The sequence below is a fragment of the Fusarium vanettenii genome (assembly GCF_000151355.1).
Source record: "Fusarium vanettenii 77-13-4 chromosome 9 genomic scaffold NECHAsca_6_chr9_2_0, whole genome shotgun sequence".
NCBI classification, from domain to species: domain Eukaryota; kingdom Fungi; phylum Ascomycota; class Sordariomycetes; order Hypocreales; family Nectriaceae; genus Fusarium; species Fusarium vanettenii.
In genome coordinates, this window is record NW_003315877.1 from 1,465,929 (window position 1) to 1,490,188 (window position 24,260).

General features: G+C 50.3%; 12 protein-coding genes across 12 annotated transcripts; 7 read left to right on the plus strand and 5 right to left on the minus strand.

Annotated features, from left to right (window-relative positions):
* Nucleotides 1–59: 59 nt before the first annotated feature.
* On the plus strand, nucleotides 60–2,227 carry NECHADRAFT_48916 (uncharacterized protein; the record flags this gene model as incomplete). Its single annotated transcript, XM_003050096.1, has 3 exons — nucleotides 60–180; nucleotides 277–459; nucleotides 510–2,227. 3 exons carry the CDS (start codon nucleotides 60–62, stop codon nucleotides 2,225–2,227), a joined length of 2,022 nt encoding a protein of 673 aa, XP_003050142.1.
* Nucleotides 2,228–2,375: 148 nt separating this feature from the next.
* NECHADRAFT_84960 (uncharacterized protein) lies at nucleotides 2,376–3,098 on the minus strand (the record flags this gene model as incomplete). The annotated part of the gene is made up of 1 exon (XM_003050492.1): nucleotides 2,376–3,098. One exon carries the CDS (start codon nucleotides 3,096–3,098, stop codon nucleotides 2,376–2,378), a length of 723 nt encoding a protein of 240 aa, XP_003050538.1.
* Nucleotides 3,099–4,530: 1,432 nt separating this feature from the next.
* On the plus strand, nucleotides 4,531–5,260 carry NECHADRAFT_105366 (uncharacterized protein). The gene is made up of 2 exons (XM_003050097.1): nucleotides 4,531–4,809; nucleotides 4,863–5,260. The coding sequence occupies exons 1-2, from the start codon at nucleotides 4,583–4,585 to the stop codon at nucleotides 5,215–5,217; spliced, it is 582 nt and encodes a 193-aa protein (XP_003050143.1). The 5' UTR covers nucleotides 4,531–4,582; the 3' UTR covers nucleotides 5,218–5,260.
* A 538-nt stretch (nucleotides 5,261–5,798) lies between these two features.
* Nucleotides 5,799–6,479, minus strand: NECHADRAFT_84962 (uncharacterized protein; the record flags this gene model as incomplete). Its single annotated transcript, XM_003050493.1, has 1 exon — nucleotides 5,799–6,479. The coding sequence occupies one exon, from the start codon at nucleotides 6,477–6,479 to the stop codon at nucleotides 5,799–5,801; it is 681 nt and encodes a 226-aa protein (XP_003050539.1).
* Nucleotides 6,480–7,793: 1,314 nt separating this feature from the next.
* On the plus strand, nucleotides 7,794–8,799 carry NECHADRAFT_96341 (uncharacterized protein; the record flags this gene model as incomplete). The annotated part of the gene is made up of 2 exons (XM_003050098.1): nucleotides 7,794–8,392; nucleotides 8,448–8,799. The coding sequence occupies 2 exons, from the start codon at nucleotides 7,794–7,796 to the stop codon at nucleotides 8,797–8,799; spliced, it is 951 nt and encodes a 316-aa protein (XP_003050144.1).
* An 83-nt stretch (nucleotides 8,800–8,882) lies between these two features.
* NECHADRAFT_84964 (uncharacterized protein) lies at nucleotides 8,883–9,851 on the minus strand (the record flags this gene model as incomplete). Its single annotated transcript, XM_003050494.1, has 3 exons — nucleotides 8,883–8,916; nucleotides 8,990–9,534; nucleotides 9,582–9,851. 3 exons carry the CDS (start codon nucleotides 9,849–9,851, stop codon nucleotides 8,883–8,885), a joined length of 849 nt encoding a protein of 282 aa, XP_003050540.1.
* A 499-nt stretch (nucleotides 9,852–10,350) lies between these two features.
* Nucleotides 10,351–11,586, plus strand: NECHADRAFT_84965 (uncharacterized protein; the record flags this gene model as incomplete). Its single annotated transcript, XM_003050099.1, has 3 exons — nucleotides 10,351–10,446; nucleotides 10,495–10,616; nucleotides 10,665–11,586. The coding sequence occupies 3 exons, from the start codon at nucleotides 10,351–10,353 to the stop codon at nucleotides 11,584–11,586; spliced, it is 1,140 nt and encodes a 379-aa protein (XP_003050145.1).
* A 643-nt stretch (nucleotides 11,587–12,229) lies between these two features.
* Nucleotides 12,230–12,623, minus strand: NECHADRAFT_84966 (uncharacterized protein; the record flags this gene model as incomplete). Its single annotated transcript, XM_003050495.1, has 2 exons — nucleotides 12,230–12,447; nucleotides 12,500–12,623. 2 exons carry the CDS (start codon nucleotides 12,621–12,623, stop codon nucleotides 12,230–12,232), a joined length of 342 nt encoding a protein of 113 aa, XP_003050541.1.
* An 817-nt stretch (nucleotides 12,624–13,440) lies between these two features.
* On the plus strand, nucleotides 13,441–14,635 carry NECHADRAFT_84967 (uncharacterized protein; the record flags this gene model as incomplete). The annotated part of the gene is made up of 3 exons (XM_003050100.1): nucleotides 13,441–13,509; nucleotides 13,604–14,447; nucleotides 14,586–14,635. The coding sequence occupies 3 exons, from the start codon at nucleotides 13,441–13,443 to the stop codon at nucleotides 14,633–14,635; spliced, it is 963 nt and encodes a 320-aa protein (XP_003050146.1).
* A 644-nt stretch (nucleotides 14,636–15,279) lies between these two features.
* Nucleotides 15,280–16,207, plus strand: NECHADRAFT_84968 (uncharacterized protein; the record flags this gene model as incomplete). Its single annotated transcript, XM_003050101.1, has 3 exons — nucleotides 15,280–15,422; nucleotides 15,471–15,633; nucleotides 15,683–16,207. 3 exons carry the CDS (start codon nucleotides 15,280–15,282, stop codon nucleotides 16,205–16,207), a joined length of 831 nt encoding a protein of 276 aa, XP_003050147.1.
* Nucleotides 16,208–17,275: 1,068 nt separating this feature from the next.
* Nucleotides 17,276–19,004, plus strand: NECHADRAFT_49448 (uncharacterized protein; the record flags this gene model as incomplete). The annotated part of the gene is made up of 2 exons (XM_003050102.1): nucleotides 17,276–17,565; nucleotides 17,618–19,004. 2 exons carry the CDS (start codon nucleotides 17,276–17,278, stop codon nucleotides 19,002–19,004), a joined length of 1,677 nt encoding a protein of 558 aa, XP_003050148.1.
* An 84-nt stretch (nucleotides 19,005–19,088) lies between these two features.
* NECHADRAFT_84970 (uncharacterized protein) lies at nucleotides 19,089–19,763 on the minus strand (the record flags this gene model as incomplete). The annotated part of the gene is made up of 2 exons (XM_003050496.1): nucleotides 19,089–19,140; nucleotides 19,378–19,763. The coding sequence occupies 2 exons, from the start codon at nucleotides 19,761–19,763 to the stop codon at nucleotides 19,089–19,091; spliced, it is 438 nt and encodes a 145-aa protein (XP_003050542.1).
* Between the last annotated feature and the right edge of the window lie 4,497 nt (nucleotides 19,764–24,260).

The window sequence follows — 24,260 nt, forward strand, 5'->3', positions numbered from 1 at the left end:
CCCCTCCCTTTAGTGACATTTAGGGAACTCACATTCTTTGGCACATCATGTCAGACACCATGGAGTCAACAAAGAGCGGCGACGACTCGTCAGTGGTCATCGTGACCCCGGCTGAGACTGAGCCTGAAGTCAAGGAGGAGAAGACAGAGACAAAGACAGAGTCCACAGAGTCCACAGAGGGTAAGCCAGATCATTCGACATCTCAAGCAACATCATGGGTTAACAACAGCGAAGAAAAGTCAGAGGAGAAGAAGGACGAGGACAAGAAGGAGGGAGATGAGGAGAAGAAGGAGGAAGAGAAGGAAAAGGTTATGGTCGGTCTTTTGGCTGATACCAAGGATCTCTACGCCAAGTACGACGAGCACGGTGATCGATCATGGACAGACAAGTATCCCACAGATCTTGAGGAGGCGGCTGAGAATGAGGAGACTCAGAAGTACGCCGTCATTATCCGCAAGAGTAAGTCTACCTCCTCCCAAATATTTTTGAACCTGCTAACTTCCACAAAGAGAAGCCCAAGGAGGCCGACTCCAACAAGCCCCTCATCATCGACAGTCTCGTCGTCCAGTCTCCCTACCTCAAGCGCGTCCTCGGCAAGGTCTTTGATGGGTACCCTGGTGTCTTTTGCGGTGTATCCCGACTCAAGTTCCATGCCCCTTTCGAGTGCTTCGTTCACCGCTGGGACAAGTTCTCCGCAGCCAAGGATGACACCACCTATGATGAGGCCACTCGAGAGCATGTCACTCTGCTGTACAACATCATGAAGGAGGAGCTTGGTGAGATTATCCAGCTTCGAGAGGATTACTTCAAGAACAGAGCTGTTGCTTTTGAGCACATCTGGACTCTGTTCCCTCCTGGCTGCACTGTCTGGGGCTCTGAGAAGGGCAAGCCTGTGGCTGTCAAGTTCAACGCGGGCCACTTTGGGAAGAACAACTGCGGTGTCACTTTCTACATCTTGCAGTGCAAGATCATTGACTGGGATGGCAAGTACATGGGCTGGACCGATCTCACCTTGAGGATCCCCGAGTTCTTTGGTACTGTGCCCTTCTCGGAGCTTCCTTGCTATCCTCTCGAGTATCACCCTCGCGTTGATGCCGCCAAGGCGCTGTTGACGGAGCGCGGCCGCAAGTTTGATGAGCTTGGTGGTTACTGCTACAAGTCGTACAACGGCACGGCTATCTGGCACGTCAACTCTGAAAAGACTCGCAAGGAGACGGTTCAGTCGCGCATTGTTATTGATGGAGCCAACTGGGAGAAGTTGAACCCCGACCACACTGTCTGGCTCAGCCCCATTCACACCAGCGAAGACTTTAGCGACGAAAAGGATGAGGACGCTGGGCCTAATGCCGCTCCCCAGCGGCCTCCCCTGACTGAGGACCAGCTCCTCATGACATACCCCATGGTCAGGGGCTACTCGCTCAAGAACAAGCGATGGATGGAGTTCTTTATCGACGACGTCTCCGAGGTCAAGTTCAACGACCAGGCCTTTGAGTCTCTTGTCCTTCCCAAAGACCAGAAGGATCTGATCCTCGCCTTCGCCGAGAGCCAGGTCAAGTACAAGAACGTGTTTGACGACATCATCTCTGGCAAGGGCAAGGGTATCATCATGTTGCTTTCCGGTGGTCCCGGTATCGGCAAGACTCTGACGGCTGAGTCGGTGGCCGAGGAGATGAAGGTGCCTCTGTACATCATGAGCGCTGGTGATCTCGGCAGCGATGCGTACGATATCGAGGAGAACCTTGGCCGCATCCTGGAGATGGTGGCTAACTGGAATGCTGTCCTCTTGCTGGACGAGTGCGACGTCTTCCTCGAGGCTCGATCTCCTCACGATATCGAGCGTAACCGAATCGTGTCCATCTTTCTGCGAACGCTCGAGTACTACGAGGGCATCCTCTTCCTCACTACCAACCGCGTGAAGAACATGGATTCTGCCTTCCAGAGCCGAATTCACATGTCTCTCGAGTACCCTCCCCTCGACCGATCTTCTCGGGAGGCCGTCTGGCGGGGCTTCCTCAACCGCGCCGTCAGCCTCGACGCCAAGGTCGCTGGTGGAGCCGCCCACGACATTACTGAGGATGAGACCAAGGCTCTGGCTGGCTTGGAGCTCAACGGTCGCCAGATCAAGAACGTGCTCAAGACAGCCAATCTTCTGGCTTGCCACAAGGGGCAGAAGCTGTCGTTCGAGCACTTGCGGACTGTCCTCCGGGTTGAGGGTCACTCCCTGTGAGGTGTTATGAAAGGTTTCTTTGATGACTTTATGAGTTTGGCTTTGCGATGATACACCGGAACTTGAGAATTGCACACGCAGGTAGAATTATCACTATTTCCTTTGGACTAGAATAGCAATACAGACTTTTGCTCAATGCCCCAAATGTTTACTCAATGTCCCTACCCTCCCAATCCTCTCGATTCCGTCGACGTCGACCACGTTCTAGTACTGGGCTCTCCAAAACCAAGCGATCCCGACAGGCGTCACTCATGTATCGCACTAACTCCTCAACGCAATGATGACCCGACTGACCATACCATCCCAGTATGCCATGGACCTGCGACACCCATCCTGCATTCCCCGCCCTGAACGGGTCGATCATGTCGTCAACCAAGGCGCATACCGCATTTGCAAAGTGATTATACATTCCGTCCGTAATCCTATAGAGCCCAAAGATAGAGGTCAATCTTTCTTTCTGTTGCTGTGACCATGGTGTTGCGGGCTCCGACCCGCGGGACAAGATGAGTAGAAAGTAGGGCTCTGCCACGTTCCGTAGGTCAAAGCAATCCCTCCTAGCGCCGAAGCAGTTCCCCCGTTCGTCGTGATCCCGATTACAGACGGCGAGACGCATGTTGACGCCCATGAAGGGACGGGGTTTGCAGGGGCAGGTCTCGGGGTCGCGGCACTGGTCTTGTGGAGCGCTGATACACCAGCAGCCTCCACGGAATGGCAAGGGAAGACCAGTGATGTAGTAGTACGGTTCCAGAACTTCATTCTGTTGAACTTCTTGGGAGTTTTTGATCTTTTTCTCCATAATGTGCTGGAAAGCTGTCTTGAAGTCCCTGTAGAGGGGAGACTCGAGGAACTGGGCTCGGATAGCGGGATCCATAATTGAAGAGTAGGTCTGTTTTCGGTTCAATAAGTTGCTCAATAGAGATTCTAGTATGTGTTGTGTGGGAGTTGTTGAGAACGGCAGGCATGGGGTTTAAAGGAGGCCTTTTGTAGGTGCTGCCCGTCGTGACTAACAACAGTGCCTAACGCTCAAGTGTTGTCAACTCTCCACAGATCGTGATATATCTTATTTATCATTGCATTTTATACCCCGGTAAGAAGGAGTAGATTTAAGGATAATGTGCGAATCAGTGAGGGAAACCATCTAACGTTAGGCCATTGATTAGGTGTCGGGGGGGGGGGGGGGGGCACCTTCACGAAGGACGCTTCTCTTTAGTCTTTGCTCACTCTAATTCAGTTGAGCTACGGCTCTTATTCGTCAACTCACTGTTCAGCTTATGCTTTCCTTAGGCTATAAATGGATCAGGTTTCCTCAGAATGTCTTTAGGTCTATCATCAGTGAGTATATAAAGGCCTCATCAGCGCGTGTTGGTCTCATGTGGCGTTGCTCGCCGGAGCCCCTAGTGCGGAAGAATTACGAGCAGTTACAGTGGAAGTTACAGGCTAGTGTATGCCTCCCGGGCTCATAACTGTCGCAAAGCCGTTACGGCAAAAGTGAAAGATACCTTCCAACAGGTACCGCAGCCAAGCTAGGTTATACCCTTCGTCACAGTTCTATATACTTGACGGCATCATCAACTCTGTCCGCTTTCATGGAATAATTCTTTCTTCTGCAAGAGTTGGTCATAGTCCGCACGCTTTTAGTATCCTCAAAGCTCATCAGAGCATGCCCAACGGCCCTCATAAGTTGGTGCTGTTGCAAGCCGCCGTAAGCTGCTGCTGAAGACTGTTCCCTGTGATTAAATGACTTGAAACTTTGACTCCTTCACCAAAGAAGCCCTGGCAACGTGTCCTCCACCAGAGAATTCAGAGGGATTTTACTTTTCCAATTTATCTTTGCCACCGTCACCGAGCCGAACAATTGCCTCCGTCACTGATACCGGTCCGAATTATCCTCAGCAGTTCTATTGGGGAGTGTCTCAAGGGGAATGAATCAAGGTTTTCAAGTTGTTGAGTCACAGGGAGTGACTCAAGGGGAAGGGAAAAGGTTTCGGTCGTGATGGATTCTCTTAGTTTTATCTTAGGTTTATAGTATTTTATAGTATTAGGTTTTAATATTGCCGTATGTCTATAAATTTTTTTTGATCATGTGTCTGATAAGGTTGTTAGGAAAAACTTGTTCTGGCGCTTAGTTCCGTGGGAGCACTCAATATGGCATAACTAAGGTTTTAACACATGTGGTCATACTGTAGCGTATTTTGACTCTTTATCACAGCCATAATAGTGGGGCCAGACACGTGGTTTCGCGTTTATGCCGCTAAAAAGGCGGAAGAAGAATCCCAAAAACAAACAAAACCACAAATGCGGTGGTTTTCCGTCGCCGTCAAGCAATTTCCCTTCTTTCAAACACGGCGCTTCACAATGGCTTCTCCCTCCGACCGTCGACCACTCGTCATTTGCGGCCCCAGCGGTGTCGGCAAGGGCACGCTCATCAAGCTTCTCTTCAGCCGCCACCCCGACATCTTCACTCTCTCCGTGTCGCACACGACTCGCGGTCCTCGAGATGGCGAGACTGATGGTGTCGAGTACCACTTTGTCACCAAGGAGGCTTTCCGGGAGTTGATCGCCAACGACGGATTCGTCGAGCAGTAAGTCCAACCTGGCGGGGGAGGAGTGAGTATACACTAACGTTTGTGTGTAGCGCCCAGTTCGGAAGCAACCTATACGGTACGAGCAAGGCGACGATCCAGGAGCAGACAGCCAAGGGCCGAGTCGTGGTCCTCGACATCGAGATGGAGGGCGTCAAGCAGGTCAAGGCTTCGAGCATCGACGCTCGCTACGTCTTTGTCGCACCCCCCGGCAACGAGGAGCTCGAGAAGCGCCTGCGAGGCCGCGGCACCGAGACAGAGGACAGCATCCAACAGCGTCTCGCGCGGGCCAAGGACGAGCTTGCCTGGGCTGAGTCGGCCAAGTTTGACAAGATCCTTGTCAACGATGATTTGGAGAAGACATACGATGAGCTGGATGCTTTTGTCTACGAGAAGAGCCTGCCCTAAAGGTGTAAAAGGGTACTCTAATTTAATAAAAATAATACACGTAGTACAGTAAAGGTTTATGATGAGTTAGACCTAAACCTGGTCCCTTCCACGTTTCGTCTCCGTACCTCCCCTGAACTGAGAATGATAACGAACTTTGGGGGCTATCAACTTGGCCGAGAAAGACGGACCTGTCAGTTTATTCTGCCGGTAGTAAGAAACCACAACCAGCAACTCATCATAACTGCGGACAACATCACCCCGGAGGCCATTGTCTCCCAGAACGGCTCTTCGAACGAGTGCGTTCTTATCGCAAAGCCGTTACGGCAAAAGTGAAAGATACCTTCCAACAGGTACCGCAGCCAAGCTAGGTTATATCCTCCGTCACACACAAGGGTTTAACCTCGCGGCCTCTGTTGCTCGCCGGAGCCCCTAATGCGGAAGGATTCCGAGCAGTTATAGTGGAAGTTATAGGTTAGTGTATGCCTCCCGGGCTGGTGACTTTATCTATGTAATGGAGGGCTATTCGGGCCAGGGCTTTGCGAGTACTCCTTCCTTCAACCAAAATAACAATCAAGCCTCTTGTTCAAGCCCCAAAGTGATTACTGCCGATTGTACGCACGGATCTTGGCCTTCATGTACTCCTTTTCAAGACGCTCCGTCTGAGCCTTGATGGTCTCGTGCATCAACTCTTCGACGTTGCGCTCAACAGGTCGACCATACCACCCAATGATACCGTGAACATGAGCATTCCATCCTTTGTTCCCAGCTGTGAAGGGGTCGTGAAGATCTGCCATCAGGAGGCACACGGCGTCGACAAATTTGTGATACATGTTGGGAGAAATGTTGAAGGTTCCGACCTGGCTGCCGACTCGGTCTCTCCACGCTGGTCGAGAGAAGCTTGGCCGTGGCTTCAAGATTGTACGAAGGTAGGTCGTCACCTCGGTTCGTGGGTTGAAGCAGTCTCTGTCGTCACAGTGATATCCATTGTTGTGTCTGCGCTCACAGACACCAAGACACATATTCTGCCCAAGGACGGGACGGGGCTGCTGCGGGCAAGACGTTCCGCGCTTGCACGCCCACTTGGGATTGTCGGTGCACCAGCATGCGTAACGGTGACGTTCGGGGAGGCCGTAGATGTAGAATTGGATCTTGGGGTCTTGGGCAGAGTTGGGTGCGCTGGGGTTCGTGGTGATCTTTCTCAGGACGAGGTTTCGGAGGCCTTGCTCCAAGTCCTTGTAGAGCTGCGAGTCGCGGAAGTGGGCGAGGCTGGCTGAATCCATGGTGCTCAAGGTATTTTGGCCTTGGTCGGATAGATTCGAGGTGAGGTTTACCTACCAGAGACTGTGGGAGAAGCGAGATGCAGATGGCAGAGAGCAGCAAACGGGAAGATGGAAGTGAGTGCTATTTTGTAGACGTTGTTTGTTGTGATGAACTGAACAAGTTGAACTTCAACAAGGTATTGTTCACACTCCGTTGAAGGGTTGGCATGCCTCGTTTACAAAGCATTGTATATCCCACCGAGAACAGAAGATTCAGATTTAAAGTCGTCGACCCTGTGAGGGTATTTAGTAAACAACATGCAAAAGGTGGACGCGATAGGACTGCTGAGTGACGGGTTACTCACATACAGAGTTTTATAGAACCCCAGAGGAATACGTTAGACAGAGGTCGTAGAAAGAAATGCCAATCTCGCGTTCGGATTCGATATGGGGAATATCGTACAGACTAGGTGGTAAACCTGAGAATATCGAGACCATCTCACCATTGACTCAAGACCACACATGAGATGGGATGGTGACGATGATAGTTGGCGGTGCACTGTCAGGGCACTGCCAGCACACCGCTCATGGAATCACGAATTTACTGATGCTCTAGTCTCATGACTTTACATTTCTCTGCTGACAGTTCTTATGATTAATTCGTTTGTACTAGCTTCCAAGATTGCCTCTATCACCAGGCCAGAGACGTCTGGGAGTCACGTTGAACCAGAATGTGAATGGAGGTCTGGCAATAGTAACCGATGCTTTCTTGTCACTACTCTGCAGCAATCTCTATGTCGTGTAAAAACAAAAGACATATCTTCAAGCCCGGAAAACCAGCCCAACCCCACATACGCACTTGACCGTGATATCGTGAGTTGGTGACTCGAACTGGATCAGGGCAGTTTTTCGGGGTCTTCAAATATGAGCTTGTTCTTTAAACTACTGAATTGGATGCGATTTTAGCCTGCAAAGGATCGTGATGATTTCGTTTGGATCTACAACGTGTGTTATGACAATGAAGCGCAAGTAGAGAGTGAGCAAATACTCCTGTTTAGGTTTACACTTAGTTATTCCCCTTTATCGATAGATGGAACAGTGATGTAATTCATGCATGGCAGGGCGATAATGACACCGTGATAATACTGGGGCTTTACTAGGCAACGGCCCATTTCATCAATTCACCCAAACATCTCGTGCTTGAATGACCCCGCTCGGGATCCATACCCGAGTCTACAATACAAGACTTGGATTTGTCAATAACGCCCTTCCCCTCAACCTCTTGAGATTTAAAACTCCAGCCTCGACCCTTTACAAAATCTTTCCATTACCAAAATGGCTTCTTTCAAGGCTTCTAGCATCCTCATTTTTGGGGCTACTGGCGCTATTGGCAAGTACATTACCAACCACATTGTCAACGCCAGACCTTCGTTCCCCAAGATTAGCATCTTTACTTCTGAGGATACCGTCGCTAGGAAGGCTGATTTCATTGGCGAGCTCAAGTCAAAGGGTGTCAATATCATCACAGGAGATGTTAGAAACGAGAAAGACGTCAAGAATGCTTACCAAGGCGTTGACACCGTCGTCAGCGCCGTGGGCCGAAACGTCCTCGAGACTCAGATCGACCTCATCCGACTTGCCGAGGAGTCATCCTCTGTAAAGTGGTTCTTCCCCTCCGAGTATGGCACAGATATCGAATACGGTCCTCAAAGTGCTTCTGAAAAGCCTCACCAGCTCAAGCTCAAGGTCCGCAAGTACATCAAGGAGAATGTGAAGCGTCTCAAGTACACGTATCTGGTCACTGGACCGTACGTCGACATGTACTTTACCTTGTCGCCAAAGGCTGTCGAGGCCGGAGGCTTTGATATTGCCAACAAGAAGGCCATTCTTATCGACAATGGCGAGGGCAAGATTGGCTTCACCACAATGCCTGAGTGAGTTTGTGCTTTGCCCATGCACATCAAAAAAGAAATTACTGACTCCTTTCAGCGTCGGAAAAGCCGCAGTGGCTGCCCTTCGCCACCCCGAGGCTTCTTTCAACAAAGCACTCAAAGTTCAATCCTTTGTTATCACCTCCAAAGACATTCTAGCCGAGTTTGAGAAGCAAACCGGTGGAGAGTCATGGACGACCACAAGCTATACCCTGCAAGAGCTCAAAGATGCGGAGAAGAAAGCATGGAGCGAAGGAAATCCAAATGCTGTCTCTTACACACTTCGACGTATCTGGTCTGAGGGTGGAACACTCTATGAAAAGACGGATAACGAGAGTATTGAGTTGAAGGATTCAGAGCTGGAGACGCTTTCGGACGCTGTTACAAGAGCCCTTACAACTGGTTGGTAGAGTAAAGTCTTGAAATGAGCATCTACCAAAGTATAAAATCACAGGATGACCTGCTCAAGCAAGGTCAAACTTTCTTCCCTTCCTCAGAGTCTCAAACGTCCTATACATGCGCTCTTCCTGCAGAGGGGTAAACTCGTGCAAGCTACTTCAAATCAGCACTAATTCAGAAGCAAGGACAGAGCAAACTTACCAATCATGGCTACTATAGTCCATGTAATTGTGAATCGGATCAAGACCAGGCTGATCAGGGCACGAATCTTGTCCAACAGGGCATCCCACAGTGGCACTCAGCGTTGCAGGCGTGTCATCGATAAAATCACCATCACCCGTGCAGCTAAAGCCGTCAAAAACATGAAAAAGACCAAACCAGTGTCCAACTTCGTGAGTTGCAGTCTTGCCCTTATTGTCCTCTGTCGAAATCCACGGAACGCCTGGACCTCCTGGCATCGTGCCTGGGCTCACATGGCAGCCGTCGTACACAGCCCAAGACGTACCGTTGATGCCCGTGTTGACGGGATCTTCGACAGGCCAACTACAGATACCTGTGACAGAGCCCTCGGTCATCAGGCCCGTCTCAAAGTAAATGTTGAGATCGTCATAGTTTCCCTGACGAAGAGCCAGGTCCTTTTCTCTGAATCGAGTAACCGACGCCCATTTATCATTGACAGTGTGCGTCACATCCTTGACGACGAACTGAATCCTGTGTGGCGCAAACGTCTCGTTCAAGACTTTCATCTTGGAGTTGTGAGCTATTAATCACGGATTCCCATGTCATGACTTACTTGGTCCGCGAGCATCTGGTCCGTGACAAAGCCAGCTTGGGCTTCACTCTCAACCACATGGAGGTAAGTCGAGATGGTCAAGCCCTCGGCTCGTCTCGAAAGAGTTGAGGGTTGATCATTGCTTGCCTCGGCTCTCTGCGCAGCTCGCATAGCACGTGCAGCCTTGACGGCTTCACGAACTGGTCTGACAGAACCGCATTGATTTTGAGCAAGACCCAAGGAAAGCGAGGATGCAGCAAAGAAAGCTGCCAGAAGCCCTTTGAGTTCCATATTGAAGTAATTGCCTCAGCAAGTTTACACTACCGGGTCATGTCGTGGTCATGTATTAAGCTTAAATGCGCGGATAAAAGCGATGTTGCTCGTACTCGCCTCTAAAGGGGCTAGACCATCCTCAACCCATAACAGTACCGAACGGCCTATATGCTCCTTGTAGCATAGATCGTCTATAAAAAGACGGTGACTTAACCCTGGTCTCTTCGTATTAACCATGACGCGATAGTCCCGCTCGCATTGGCACCTTGGCCCCATGACCCATAGCGCGCTCGTATTCCCAAATTCTTCCGCTTAGAGGTTTCAAATGGGCATCTCCGATAGGCTCGGCGACCAGGGGCAACAGCACTGATCTTCTAGAAGACGGAATGATTTAAGCTTTTGGCAGTTCGTCAGGGGCAGGGAGAGAGCATATAAATTCGGGGCTGTACGTCTGTCTTTCACTGACTCAGTTCCTCATTGGGTAACAGTCTAGGTATCCAGAGAAGACTGCAACATCATGGCGTTTCGAAACTTTCTTCTGGCTACGTCCTTGGCCTCTGGCTTATCTTCGGCCGCAGTTATTGACCTGCCCATCGTCCACCACAACAGCTACGTAAGTGAAATAAAACCAACAAGATGCTCCCTGCTTACAGAGTTGTAGCATCTCGTGGAGTTGAACGCTGGAACACCTGCCACGACATATCGCTTGCTGTTCGACACTGGAAGTGCAACCTCTTGGATTGTCGATCAGAACTGTGCCGAGGAATGCAGCAACTTTAGCGGGTAGGTTCACTGCAGCACCCGGACCGTACGCATACTAACTGTTCCAAGTTACAAGAGGACTGGATATAATGTAGACAATTCAACCACCGGAAAACTGACTGGCAGATGGGGCGAGATCGAGTACTTTGGTGGTACCACGGCTGGTCTCATCGCCAACGATGTCTTCAAGGCCGGCAAAGTTTCTTGGAACCAGTCGTTCATCGCCGCCAGTCAATCATCATGGGGTAACATTCCCGGCGAGGGATTCTTTGGATTGGCATTCAACTCAATCACCGTTGGAGCTGCCGACACCATCATGTACACACTGGTGCCCAAGCTAGACGCTCCCAAGTTTGGCCTCTACTACGGCCCAGCGAGCGACACCGCTGACGGCGTCGGCAAGGGCCGTTTGACGCTTGGTGCATCCAAGGCATCCACCTACACCGACGGCAAGCTGGTCAAGGTGCCCATCGTTCCCTCGGATGGAAAATACAATGTCTGGGCCTCCGTCGTCAACTCAGCCACCGGCTCGCGAACCGTCAACGGCAAAAAGGTCAAGAAGACGACAGACCTCAACGCCGGACGAGTCGTCTTTGACACAGGTGCCGGAAGAACCTCCCTCCCCAAGGGCCAGATCGAAGCCGTCTACGAATCAATCGGCATGAACTGGACCGCCATCATGGAAGACGGCTACCGACCCCTATGCTCAGACTTTAACTCTACTTGGTCCGTCTCTTTTGCTTTCGGGGACGCTAACGCCCGTAACCCGGCTGTTGTGACCTTGACCGGAGACCAGCTTGCCACGCCGGGCTTTGCCATGGAGGAGAAGTACTGCTGGCCTCCGTTTGATGAGGGTGACTATGAGGGACTCACACTAGTTGGAAAGGACATTCTTACGAAATTCTACACTGTTTGGGACTTTGGCGCCAAGGAGGAGGCCAAGTATAAGCCCACTCTGAGCTTTGGCACATTGAAGAAGGGGTTCAAATAAAGTATCTAGCTGCTTCTAAGGTTATTAGGTGACGAGATGGACTTCAAATATTTGCCCAATTGTAAACTCTAATGCCCCACGTTTGTGGAATCCCTTGATATCAAGCTCGATCGGAGGGTGTGTGAAGGCCACGTGCAATCGTGAATAGAGCGCTGTGCAGTGAAAGGCGCAAACAAGATTCAAGTCTTGATTGGATCTAATACTGACAGCTAATATTGCCTTGCCAGATCCGCTTACGTCAGTAGTAATCACGTATGTAAGTGCTGGTGTTGTAGTTGTCTTCTATCTCATTGGGACGATGCAGTCTCTGAGTTAGCATATACGCCTCCTCTCGTCAAGTCCCCTCCGCTAGATGTTCCTTCCGCCTTGAACAGCTTCGTTTGATGTTTTAGACCAAATAATCCAGTCGTACATTTTGTGAAAGACGTTTATTAGTATAGTGAAGGGAAAAACCTCGAACGGATACAAAACCCTTCTTCAGGCACAAACAGACAAAACTTGAACGTGTCCTTGGAGCCCACGTTCGTTCCTTGAATCTCGCCGCTCTGCCCTCTATACAACGACTTCCCAGTTTACCACCACCTCAGCTGCTATGAGTCACTCACAACAAGTGAACGACACGGTTAACAAGAACCCAATCAGGTTAATGCTCGCCAAAGCCCCAATAGTAACCAGGTTCCAGAGGATGTTCAGCACACTTCTTGATGTCCTCTAGCTTGTAGCCTTTGGGCAAGTTCTTGGGGTCCCATTCCTTGACAGCAAGGCGTCCACACTTTTCCTTGTCGCCTGGAGGGTGGCCGGCTGCCATGGCCACCACTGGAAGAGCAGCAGCAACAAGAGCTTGGGGCTTCATCTTGGGCTCTATATTGGTCAGACGGTGTTTAATTATGACTAGGTTTGAGTTTGAACATACTGAGGCCTGGGTTGCCTATGAGCGTGGAAAATTTGATTGTTTGATGGACAGGTTGTCGGAGCACAATGAACTGAATAGATGTGATGATTGATGTTGAGATTTCGAATGATTTAAGTTGAGGCATCAAAATACAAAGAACATGTCACGATTCTATATACTCGCACTTCATCCTCCAATACGTGGCTTCTGCCAAACAATTCTGATGCCTACAATTCATGACGCTCCTTGATGTTCTAGCGAGGCTCTATTGAACGACGTGTTCTCAAAAAGTGCGATCAAGCAAACAAACATGGGTCCGCTGCGCCCCAGAAATTCCCAAACAAGATTTCGCGGTTTTTGCAATTCACGATTGCCTAGCCAGGATCAAAGGAAGAGGCCAGATTTGTTAGTTATGGGGAGGATCGTGAGTCATTTATTGGTGGTTTTACGCCCAGCAAACGACCTTTGTCCCTTTGGCTTGGCAACATTGCGTTGACCCCTGTTGACAAGACCAAGAACAAGAAACCATGGCTTAGCAGACGCAAGACGCGTGAATTGCTAAAAATTAGGCAGTAACTTGTAGAAAAAGAAGCAATTGAAAACAAAAAATGGAGAAATACCCGGCAACCACACTTGAAACAAAACAACTGACATCACCAGCAATCGCCCGCTAAATCAATAACAGTCTAGCCCCAGCGAGAAAGCCATGATTTATTATCCTCTGCTGCTGATAGGTCAGACCCTTTTCGAGGCTGATGGTAGGTTGACAAGGGTTGCCCTTGATCCAGGCCTTGAGGACCTTGATGGCCTCGTCGAGTTGGCTTGGAGGGAGAATGGCGGGAAAGTCAGCACATGCTCAATCTTGGCTCAGGAGACTGAAAATTTTGCCTCTTTTCAATGTTCAGACACTTTCTTGATACTCGAAAAAGTTGTTAGGTTCAACAGATCACTTGTGTTACACAATGTCCAACATGCCTGGAGGAAAGCCCCCTCGTATGCGATCAGCGTGCACCTCTTGTCACGCCGCCAAGGTGAGACCATATTTTCCCCAAAGTAGTACAGTCCGCTAAGTCTTCCTAGGTCCGGTGCACAGGAGAAAAGACGGGATGCAAAAGATGTCTACAGTCAGATATGACTTGCACATACGAGGTATCGCTCGTGGGCAGAATGACCAAGAAGAGGCGGAGGCAGAGGTGCAATGGCAAGGCTCACAACACGGATCATGACACCTCGGTTGAATGTCTTTATTCTCTATCGAGATCAGTTTCTTGTCGAGGTCAAGACTGTCTGGACCCATGCAAGCTCGCCATCAGCAGCCCTGGTTGTTATGACGACCCCTCAGCTCAGCATCCGTACGACCACACCCTTGATCAACCTAGAAACGACAATCCCCAGCCACAGTATTCAACCATCGAGTTCAGAGATGACAGCGCGTACGGCTCCTACTCTGAAATCGAATCCATACTTCCTTGTCTGAGACAAGCCGACATCCTGCCCCTCAGCCCGGACTCTACCTGGCTTTCTCCAAGCACATCAGACTCGCCTCCCAAAGAGCAATGGAGTCCGGAGCCTCAACCAACTTCGATAATTTCAGAGCTATCTACCCTGCTAGAGTCGCTGGAAACACAAACCCGATCGAAATCTCGAGGCCTGGATGAGATACTCCAGACCAACCGAGCTTGCATGACCAGTCTCGGCAAGATCCTAACCACAAGCGAGTACTATAGCTACAGGAGTGGTGGGATACTCGTAGTCTCCGCTTTAGAACTCATCATTTACTCATTCGAGGAAGCGGTCAAGTCCCAAGGTTGGGGAAGCGAGCCTAGCTCACAGACCTCCGGGAGCTTGTCAAGCGTGAAATTTGGGGTATTCGAGGTGGATCCCGAGGAGCAGGTTGCAATCGTAAAGAGGATAGTCTCCAAGGAGTTACAGAACTGTCTGGAAATAGTACGGAACTTGGCAGGGGAGTGTAGGTGCCAGGGGTTGGAGGGGCGCAGGTCATTAGTAGCCCAATCATACTCTGCACTCGAGCAGAGGGTTGATAGGTTAATATTAGACCTTCAAAACTGACGAATAAACATGTGTCATTACTTGTCACTATTTAAAGTGCATCGTGAGAGGCAGCAGAAGAATCAAAACCCTATTGTGCATGGCTGAAGGACCCAGATCCCATCCCCTTGGCTTGTCATCAGTCCAGCTGCCAGTCCAGTAAAGAAATTGAAAAATAGGAAAACGCTATAACTCGCATAATCTCTGCTACCGTCACTAAACTGAATAATCGCCTCCGTCACCAATACCGGTCCGAATTGTCGTCCATCCTTGTTTTCAAGTACGCAGCTCTACCGCCAAGCTCAGCAGTTCCCTCTTAGTTATAGCTATTTTAATTAAGAAGGATAATAAGGACGATAAAAATATTAATAGTAACTAAAGGAATAAACTAAGAATAGATATATTATCTTGTAGGAAAAAGAAAAATAACATGTCTAATAAATATGTTATTACAAAAGTAAAACCCCTCCGAATTCTCTCCATCACGGAGTCTTGTTCGGGGCCCACCCTGTTAGTGTCCGACCCTTCGGTGGCCGAGAACAACGGACCCGGATACATTCACGGTGACTTTCTTCGGTGACCGACCAAAGAACAGCGGACCGAAAGTCCGACATAACCCTCTTGTCCCTCCCATATTTTTGAGTTTTTATAAAACCGGCTTCTTCCTCTTTTTGTATCGGCATCCTCCAGATCAAATCAATCGCTCTAGTTTGACATTTGTGCCAAGACTTTTTTCATTCTCCACTGCCAAGATGGATCACGACGGACCCATGGAGGAGATTCCCCACAGCCATCATCACCACCATCACCTTCAATACCATACTCATCATCACCATCACGGACCTTCTCATGATCCTGATATGACACTCGGAGAACAGAACAAGGCTCATTTCAAGTATGTGCCTATACATACCCGGTCAATCATTATACTGACTTGTCGCAGCAATGTCGCTCCCGCTGTGTTTCAGTGGCCTTGGATCGTGGAGCTATGCAATCAGATTACGAGGGAGCTTCGTGCAAACATTGACTGGATTGGAATTCAACCTCCTTCAACTCGACCAACGAAAATTCTGGATTACGCCTGTGGAAACGGTGTTGCATCTCGAGTACGTGCTGCCTTGATGCTGAGTCTTTGATCAGCACTGACGTGAACAGGCTCTAGCACCGTTTGTTTCCAGCGTTCGAGGCGTAGACATCTCGTCCGGAATGGTGGAACAGTACAATGACATGGCCTTGAAAGGAGGTTTCTCACCCGAGAAAGTCAAAGCCGTCCAAGGCGATCTAGTCGACCCCGAATCAACGCCCTCCCCTGAACTCAACTCGCCCGAATTTTTCAACTTTGACCTAATCATCATGTGCATGGCTCTACATCATGTCCAAGACCACGAAAAGATGATTGAAAAACTCTCGGAGCGGCTTCGAGGAGGTGGAGTGTTGATCATTGTCGACTGGGTCGCCATCTCGGAGAGTAACTGCCCAGACGCGCCCCAAGCAAAGGCCTTGTCAAATCAAACCATGACTCGAATGGGGTTTACTGAAGACGATGTAAAGAAGGCTTATGACAAAGCTGGTCTGGAGGACTGGGCTTGGAAGTGGGCTTCGACGAGGTCTCAGGTACCAAAGGAGATTGAGGGAGAACAGCAGCTGTTCTTCTCCCGTGGACGAAAGCCAGCTCAGTAAAACATTCTCTTGCTTCGGGGTTATTTTGATACACGATATTGGTTAGACTATGCGAGTTACAGCGTTTTCCTGGGTTGGGGTAGTACAGAGCAATTAAACTGATAATGATAACGGGCTATCAACTCGGCCGAGAAAGACGGACCTGTCGATCCGGAAGTCTCCCTCCCTCGGTATTATGTGGGCTGCCTCGTGGTGGTGGCGTGTCAGCGGCAGTTGGAAAGATAAACCGGGGAATATCAAGACTCCGAGATCACTCGATGCCGGCATCTTCGGAAGGCGAGGATCTGACAGCAAAAGACAGCAATTATTATTTCGAAACATGTTTAAAATGTTGCGAGGCCGCCAACTCATCAAGCATTGTTACAATCATGGCTTTGCCCTGCTGCGCCATTGCTCCTCGATGACGTGGGACCAAACTTTTTGCATGACGTTTTCACTGTAAATTTTTGGCCCACTCCATTTTTCCGTGATCTTCACTCTCTCTTCGTGGGCGGCAACTGCGCACAAGACACCTGCATATTTCGGTCACCGATCAGGTATAGATCGGGGGCAAACAAATCCTCAGCAATCGATCCGGTTTCTTTTTTGACAAGTTGTCGCGTGACTTGCCCCTTTTCCCCCTAAATTGAAGCTGACATTGTAATTCTTACTCCTTTTCCCCTTTTGTTTTGAAGCTTTGATTACAATCTAAGGGAGACTTTTTGAACTGGCGAATGGTTTTGTCACCTTTTTGCATGTGAAGAGACCCTCGTCATAGCGCACCCTGGACGTACGTCACCAAACGATCACTGGCATAGCCAAGCAAAGCAAGCCTCGGCCCATTATTTGTTGTCACCAATTTTTATTTTTGGCTTCTTTTTTTTTTGTTCCTTTTTCCCTTCAACGTCGTTGCCTTTTTGTTTCGTTACTGTACCTATTACATTCCTTTCTTGACATTGCATCGCTTTGTTTTATTCCCGCCGCTCCGTTAAACAGGAGCCTGTTCTCCCTGTGTATTTGATTCAACATCACCATCATCGCCGACTCGCGATTTGAACTTTCGCAATGGATCCTTTATCACCCTCCAAGATGGCCTCGTACTTTGCGCGTCTGAGCCCCGTGCCCGCCTTCCCCGAATACACCGGGCCTTACAAAGTCGGAACCGTCGATGTCGAGATTCCCGTATCTGAGCTTCAGGCTCCTTCGCCTGCCCCCGAGGGCGGCGACAACATCCACACGATTCAGTACCGCATGTTCTACCCGGCCGTCTCGGAGTCTGATGAGAAGCGCATTGGCTGGTTGCCTACTCCTCAGCGACAGCATCTTGTCGCATACACCAAATTTCTTGGCATTGGTCCCATGCTGGCCGAATTTCTCTCGTGAGTGGCGGTCTCGATGCGCCGCAATTGTTCGCTAACCGATAACCCGTAGGTTTCTTCCGCGACATCTCCATTACACTACGATCCCCGTCCACAAAAACGCGAACCTTCACGATGCGACGACCGAGAACAAGCGATGGCCGACCATAATCTTCTCCCACGGACTGGGCGGAAGCCGAAACTCCTACTCATACATCGCAGGCTCCCTAGCCTCGCACGGCATCGTCGTCATCTGCCCCGAGCACCGCGACGGCAGCGCAGTCGCTTCATTCATTCGAATCCCCGAGACCCGAAATGGAACCGTCACATCGAATGGCCGAATCGAGATCCCATACCAGAAGATTTCCCATGACGTTTGCCCCGAGGTTTATCTGGCGCGCGAAGCCCAGCTGAGAATTCGATGCTGGGAGATGGGATTGCTTCATGAGGCTGTTCTTGCGCTTGATCGTGGAACTCCCTACACCAACCTGAACCGATCGACCCCCAGTCTTGACCAATTCGTGGGCAAGCTCAACATTCACGAGCCTGGAAGCATCATCTTTGCGGGCCACAGCTTTGGTGCAGCTACCATCGCTCAATTCCTCAAGAGCACATACTACGCCAGTGTTCCCGAAGTTGCCGCCATGGAGAAGCCCCTCTTCACACCCGCTGAGGGCAGCGAAATCCGCCAACAGATCTCGGAAAAGACACTCACCATGTTGCTCGATATGTGGTGCTTCCCTCTGATGGCTCCCAACTCTGAGCCACTGTTCAATCTGCCTCTGCCCGTGTATGCCGACAAGGCCACGGCCCCTGGAGGCAAAGCCATCTTGGCCGTCGAGTCGGAGCACTTCTTCAAGTGGAAGGAACATCTCAATGCCAAGGCGCGAATTCTGAGCCCCGACCCTACAGCCAAAATCGTCACTCCTCAGATTTTTGAGCGGCCTAGCGGAATCAAGATGTCTGAGCCCAACTTTTTCTACGTCATCAACTCGGCTCACCTGAACCAATCCGATTTTGGCATCCTCTTCCCGTGGCTGACCAAGAAGATTTTCGACGCCGAGCAGCCCGAGCGAGCGCTGCGCCTCAACCTGCGTGCTCAGCTTCAGGTCCTCCGTGAGAACAATGTTCCCATCGCGCGTACATACGTCGGAGATCTCGTGGATGGAACTTCCTTCGATAAGCTCGACAAGTTCAACAAGGCAAACGGCGACTCGTGCAAGGACGGCATCAACAACGACCAGGCCATCTTTGACAAGAGCGGCAACAACCCCGTCGACTTCTGGCGCTGGATCGACATTATCGGCCTCGGCGACGCCGAAGACAAGGAGTCGGGCAAGACTGTCAAGGAAAAGGTCGAAGAGGGTGAGCAAGAGATGAAGGGTGAGCTGGACCCCAGCGAGGAACTGCAGGGAGTACCGCCCTCCATCACCGGCACCGTCAGTGCGACTGCTGCGTAAAAAAATACACTTAACGAAGGATATGAGGGTTTATGAGAGCGAACTTGATCTTCTCATCAAGCGTAACTGTTTTTGAGATACCTTTTAGGCGCAAGGATAGTCAGGATTTTGACTTGGGCGTATTGGATGCTTTTCTCTGGATAAAAAGAGCAATCAGATAGACATCAAGGGCTGGATATTTGCTTTGTATGTAAGAATACACCTTTCACTCTGCCACTCTTCATGGTCGGTCCAACTCAATTACCAGTGTCGACCCCTCATTCTGCCAGATTCCTCCCGTTCCACCAAGGACGCATCTCATCGACACGAGATTCCACATTCGCCCCATTACCTCGTCAAGGCCCACGCTGATGTCTTGTCCTGGGGCACACACAGTCGCCCGACAGGCACCCGCGGTCGCTGAGCGGCATCTTCCACCCTCGATGGCGATGTTTCCGGTGTCGTCGGTGAGTTCGGTCCAGGCTGATATCGCGGCAGGACAATCGAGTCTGTCGGGGCCGGGTTTCTACGCTTTCTGTTAGCTATCAACACTGCTCGAGTCATTGAGTAACTCGCCTCAGTGCACGCAAAGGACTCCGGTCCTCCTTCACCAGGCTTCTCCAAATGGTCACCCGCATCAACCCCAGTAGTCTCCGTCAAAAGGTCCCACGCAAAATCGTCTATAACCGGGTCCTCATCGCGAGACACTCTCAGACCACGAGTAGCCTCGACGCATAAAGCCTGAGAGGCAAAAAGAACAAGAACCATCGCCACCAACATGATCAATCGTTTGCGGATTCCGAAGAGTGAAGGCAAAAAAGAAGAATGTCTCAAAGCTGGGGACGAAAATGAAGTCTACTGTCGTGTTAAACTTTGACCAGTCCGGATGCATCATACTTCTTATACATGGCTAGACCCATCACAAAAACGTCATTTGCCATACAATACACTTTCTAACCACGAGTTTCCCATTGGGGAAAAAGCAACACAGAAGGACCCGGGGAAGGCGATCGTCACGGTCTATTTGGCGTACAAACGCACCTTCCCGCGACCATTTTCGCCAGATGAAGCGTTGTACGCGTCAAACCCGCTCGCTCGGCTGTGGTTGCTGGTCATTCCGGATCCGGAGGTGACACGGCATTGGGTCCAGTAACTACCTACCAACTGGAACCGCCTTCTAGAAGCTTTAGTGAGGAACGAGGAATGTCTCATAGAAGGGTTGACGAAGGCTAGCGGGCGGGTTTAATGTCAAGTTGGAATAGATTTTTGACGCCATTTCTATCACGCTGAGAGGAGATGATCTAACACAACAAACGAATTAACACGAAATTAACGTAATCTGGCCATTTGATACAAAATCCTACTGCCTGTGCTTTCAGTCAAGGTAGAAAATACTAAAAACCCGTTTCATCATCCTTTGAGAGCCAACATGAGAGGATCGTCTGCTTGCAGCCCATACGTCTCGGCCAGACTCTCTATATCGCCTTTGTGGTTGCAGTCGTCGGCATTTGCCCCCCTTTTAATGAGAAGCTTCACCAACGAAGGCTCGCGTTTCATAACGGCCAGATCGAGTGGTGTTAAACCCTCGCTATCTCGAGCGTGAATGTCTGCCCCCTTGTCGATGAGAGCAGGCACTAGCTCCTCACAAGATTGTAACCAATATAACTCACAAACCTTGTGCAGGGGTGTTCTGCCCCGTTCATTCTTTGCGTTAACATCGGCGCCTTTCTCAATAAGAAGTAGAGGTTCTCCTTGGTACTCTCCGGATCGACACGCCCAAATGAGGGGCGTATTTCCCCTTTTATCTCTGGCATTGACATCGGCTCCCCGCTCAATGAGAAGCCGCTGTGCTGCCTTCCGTCTATTGCTGCAGGCATTGAGTAGGGGCGTTCGGCCACTGAAATCTCTTGCATCAAAGGCAGCTCCATTGCGAATGAGAAGCTTTGTAAAAGACTCACAAAGCGGGTCGCTGTCCATGTAGGAATGCTCATAAAACTCCATGATACGATGAAGGGACGATCTACCAGCTCTGTCTTGCGCGTTGACATTGGCCTCTCGTTCAATCAACAATCCTGCCAATGTCTCGTGGCCGCGAATCGAGGCTGAAATGAGGGGTGTTGTGCCATCTTCAGCCCGGGTTTCAATGTCCGCTCCCGCCTCAAGCAAGAACCTCACCACTTCTAAATGGCCGCTCTTTGAGGCTTCAATGAGGGCCAGCTTCAGATTGCTTCCTTCCGCATCGGGGTGAATTTGAGCTCCACTCTCGATAAGAAGCTTGACAATTGCTAAGTGGCCCTCCTTTGAAGCTCTAGAGATGGCGGTATGATCTTCGCAATCACGGGCATTAGGTTCTGCTCCGCTCTCCAATAGGAACTTAACTGTCGCCTCATGACCGTGCGTCGAGGCTTCGATGAGGGCTGGGTGCGGGGTCTTACTCGAGTTGGGTTGGATTTGAGCGCTGTTCTCAATGAGAAGCTTCACCGTTGAGAGGTGCCCAGACATTGAAGCAAAGGACAGAGCAGTATAGCCCTCGCGACTTTGGGCGTCGATTTCAACACCTTTCTCGACCAAAAGCTTCACTATCTTATCGTTTCCCTTGTCTGCGGCTGCTCTGAACGCCTCTTGCACATTTTCGGAATTGAGATCCCAGTCTGCGTACGCCTCGATGAGAAGCTTCAACGTTGGGGTGTGGTCATTTTCCGAGGCAAGGGACAGAGCAGTGCGGCCCCAGGAATCTCGGGCGTCAAGTCCAACTCCTTTCTCGATCAAGAACTTGACCATCCCTTCGTCTTTCCTTTCTGAAGCGCTGATGAGCCCCATTCGCAGAGTTTGGGAATCAAGGTCACAGTCCACATTCGCGTTGGTAAAAACCTTCAATATTGATGCGAGGCCATTTTTCAGGGCGAGGGAGATGGCCCTGTGAGTATGGCGGCTCCTAACTGCGGCTCCTTCTTTGATGAGGAATGACACAATGGCTTGGTGCCCTGCTTCCGAAGCTCGCATGAGTGGTGTGTAGTCCTCCCGATCAATCCCACAAACATCAGAACCCTTCTGGACAAGGAGCTCCACGACACTTTCCAGGCCCTCCTGAGCAGCCCAAGTTAGGGGAGTGTGGCTCCTATATGCCACAAAGCGTTTTTTGGACCCGAACCCCGTCGCGAGCTCAACTCCTTCGCAGATAGTCCATGTCGAGCTCAGCAGAGCAGCAACGACGTCTTTGTGGCCATTGGCCACAGCTGCAAAGAGAGGGTACTCATATCTCTCTCCTCGAGTGTCGATTCTTGGACTGCTTTGGAGCCAGTTTCGGATGAGCGAGGAGAACCCCTTGTCGGCAAGGATGTAGATCAAACTTGCTTCCCGACTGTATTGGCGGATGTGAAATTTCTCGAAAAGATTAAGTATGGTAACCCAATCTGCAGCCGGAGTTTGAGATAGGAACTCTGCTTGAGGGATCGCTTGAGCGGCGGCGTCCGAATGGTAAAGAACATATTGGCTTGCATACTCCAGAAATGCTGAAGCCTTCAACATGCGATCGTAGTAGTGGGGCGTAACCCGGCCTCGATGAATAAATTCATGCACAGGTTGATGATTGATGTACATGCTGCAGCATTGTTTGAGCCTCTCATGACCTTGACTTTGCCAGTCAAAGCCAAGGTCAGGCCACAGTTCTTGAAGGCCCCGATCTTTGACGAGAAAGTCCCTCACAGATTCGTGTATGAACTGTACAGTTGACCTTTTGGCATTCGTAATCTCGGCGAGTCCTTTTGAGGAAGTAATGACATAACTCTCAATGCATTCAGTGGAGTCTGAGGCAGTGACATCAGGCATTTCGGGATCAACCAGGTCCTTCAGGGCCAGCCCAGACCAGAGGGCATGGTAATACTCTTCAGGTCGCAGTGGTCGCTTTGCACAGAGGATCCAAAGAATAGAAAGCATCAAGTCCTCCATATTGTTCGCGTCTCGTCTTAAAATGTCCTTGAAGAGCTCACTCAGGCCACTCGGGACTTCTGCAAGCCGCTTCCGCAAAGCCAGTCGACCTCGGCGATTCTCCTTGTTTAAGATGTCAACCACAAGCACAACCCAGAGGAAGACACCGGCAGCCTTCTCAATCATTTGAGGGCGAAGCTCTTCAACGAGCGCAGTGCTTGTGATCCGGAGGTTACTTTGAATGTAGTTGGACATGTCGTCGGAGTGGCCTTGCTGATGCTCCAGCGTGAGCTCAATGCCGTGTCGTATGCGGATGTAGGGGTAATGTCGGCTCGAGAAGCAGATTCGAAGTTGCACACCTGTACTCGCGCAAGATTCTGCCAGCTCTTCAAAGTAGCGGACCATCTCCATAACTTGCTGCTCATCACACTCATCAAGCGCATCGATGAAGCAGGTGAAAGTGCGCTGACCGAGGTTGGAGACCGCATTGTGGAAAAGTTCTTTCAAAACGTTTAGTTGAGGGCACCCTAGTTGGCCCTGTGGAATGAGATCAGTGTCGTCCAGGACTTCTTTGAGATCGGGGTATCCTTCTAGTAGTTGTAGCAGTAAAGACCTGTACATCCCTGGGATTGACTTTTCAAGATCTTCGCCACGCGCGTGGAAAAAGAAGGACGCAGTGATGGCACGCCCATGACTTCTTTTTGCCTTCATCTTGCGGTAGATGAACTTCATGATTGTCGACTTGCCAGCACCCGGCTTACCCCGGATCCAGAGAAATCCATGGTGTGCGTGCTTCTGGGGATTAAGCCATTCCAGATACTGCGGGTGCTTCAAAAACCAGTGGCATGTCTTGGAGTGAGCCGTTTTGATACTGATCTTGCGAGAGTCAATTTGCTCGAACCTGAGCGATTCTAGCAGTACCTGTCGTCGATTGTGCGATGTGTCTCGGGAGACTGGCTTGTCTGTGAGCACCTGTTCTCAAGGACCGGTTGGAAAACTCACGAGAATTGGGAATGGATGCATTCTCAAGTACCCCATTGTTCACGGGGAGTATCTCGATAAACTCTCTTGCATATGCGGCAGCGGCAGCAGCGGCATAATTTTGCCACTCTTTTGACTTGTGTGAATCCGAGTAGTCACAAATGCCCCGGATAGGGAGACAGGGGAGAACATCCATCAAACCGGCGGCCTCCATCTCGAAACAGATGATATCAAGTTCGCGTGCCACGTTGTCTCGTGTGGTACTGTCCTTCATGACGTGGTTTCCGGAGGCAATGGCACCGTAGTGAATGTTGGGGTGGTTCGCCAATCTTGTGCTTCTGGGCAACAACTTGGACTGATCGCATTTGC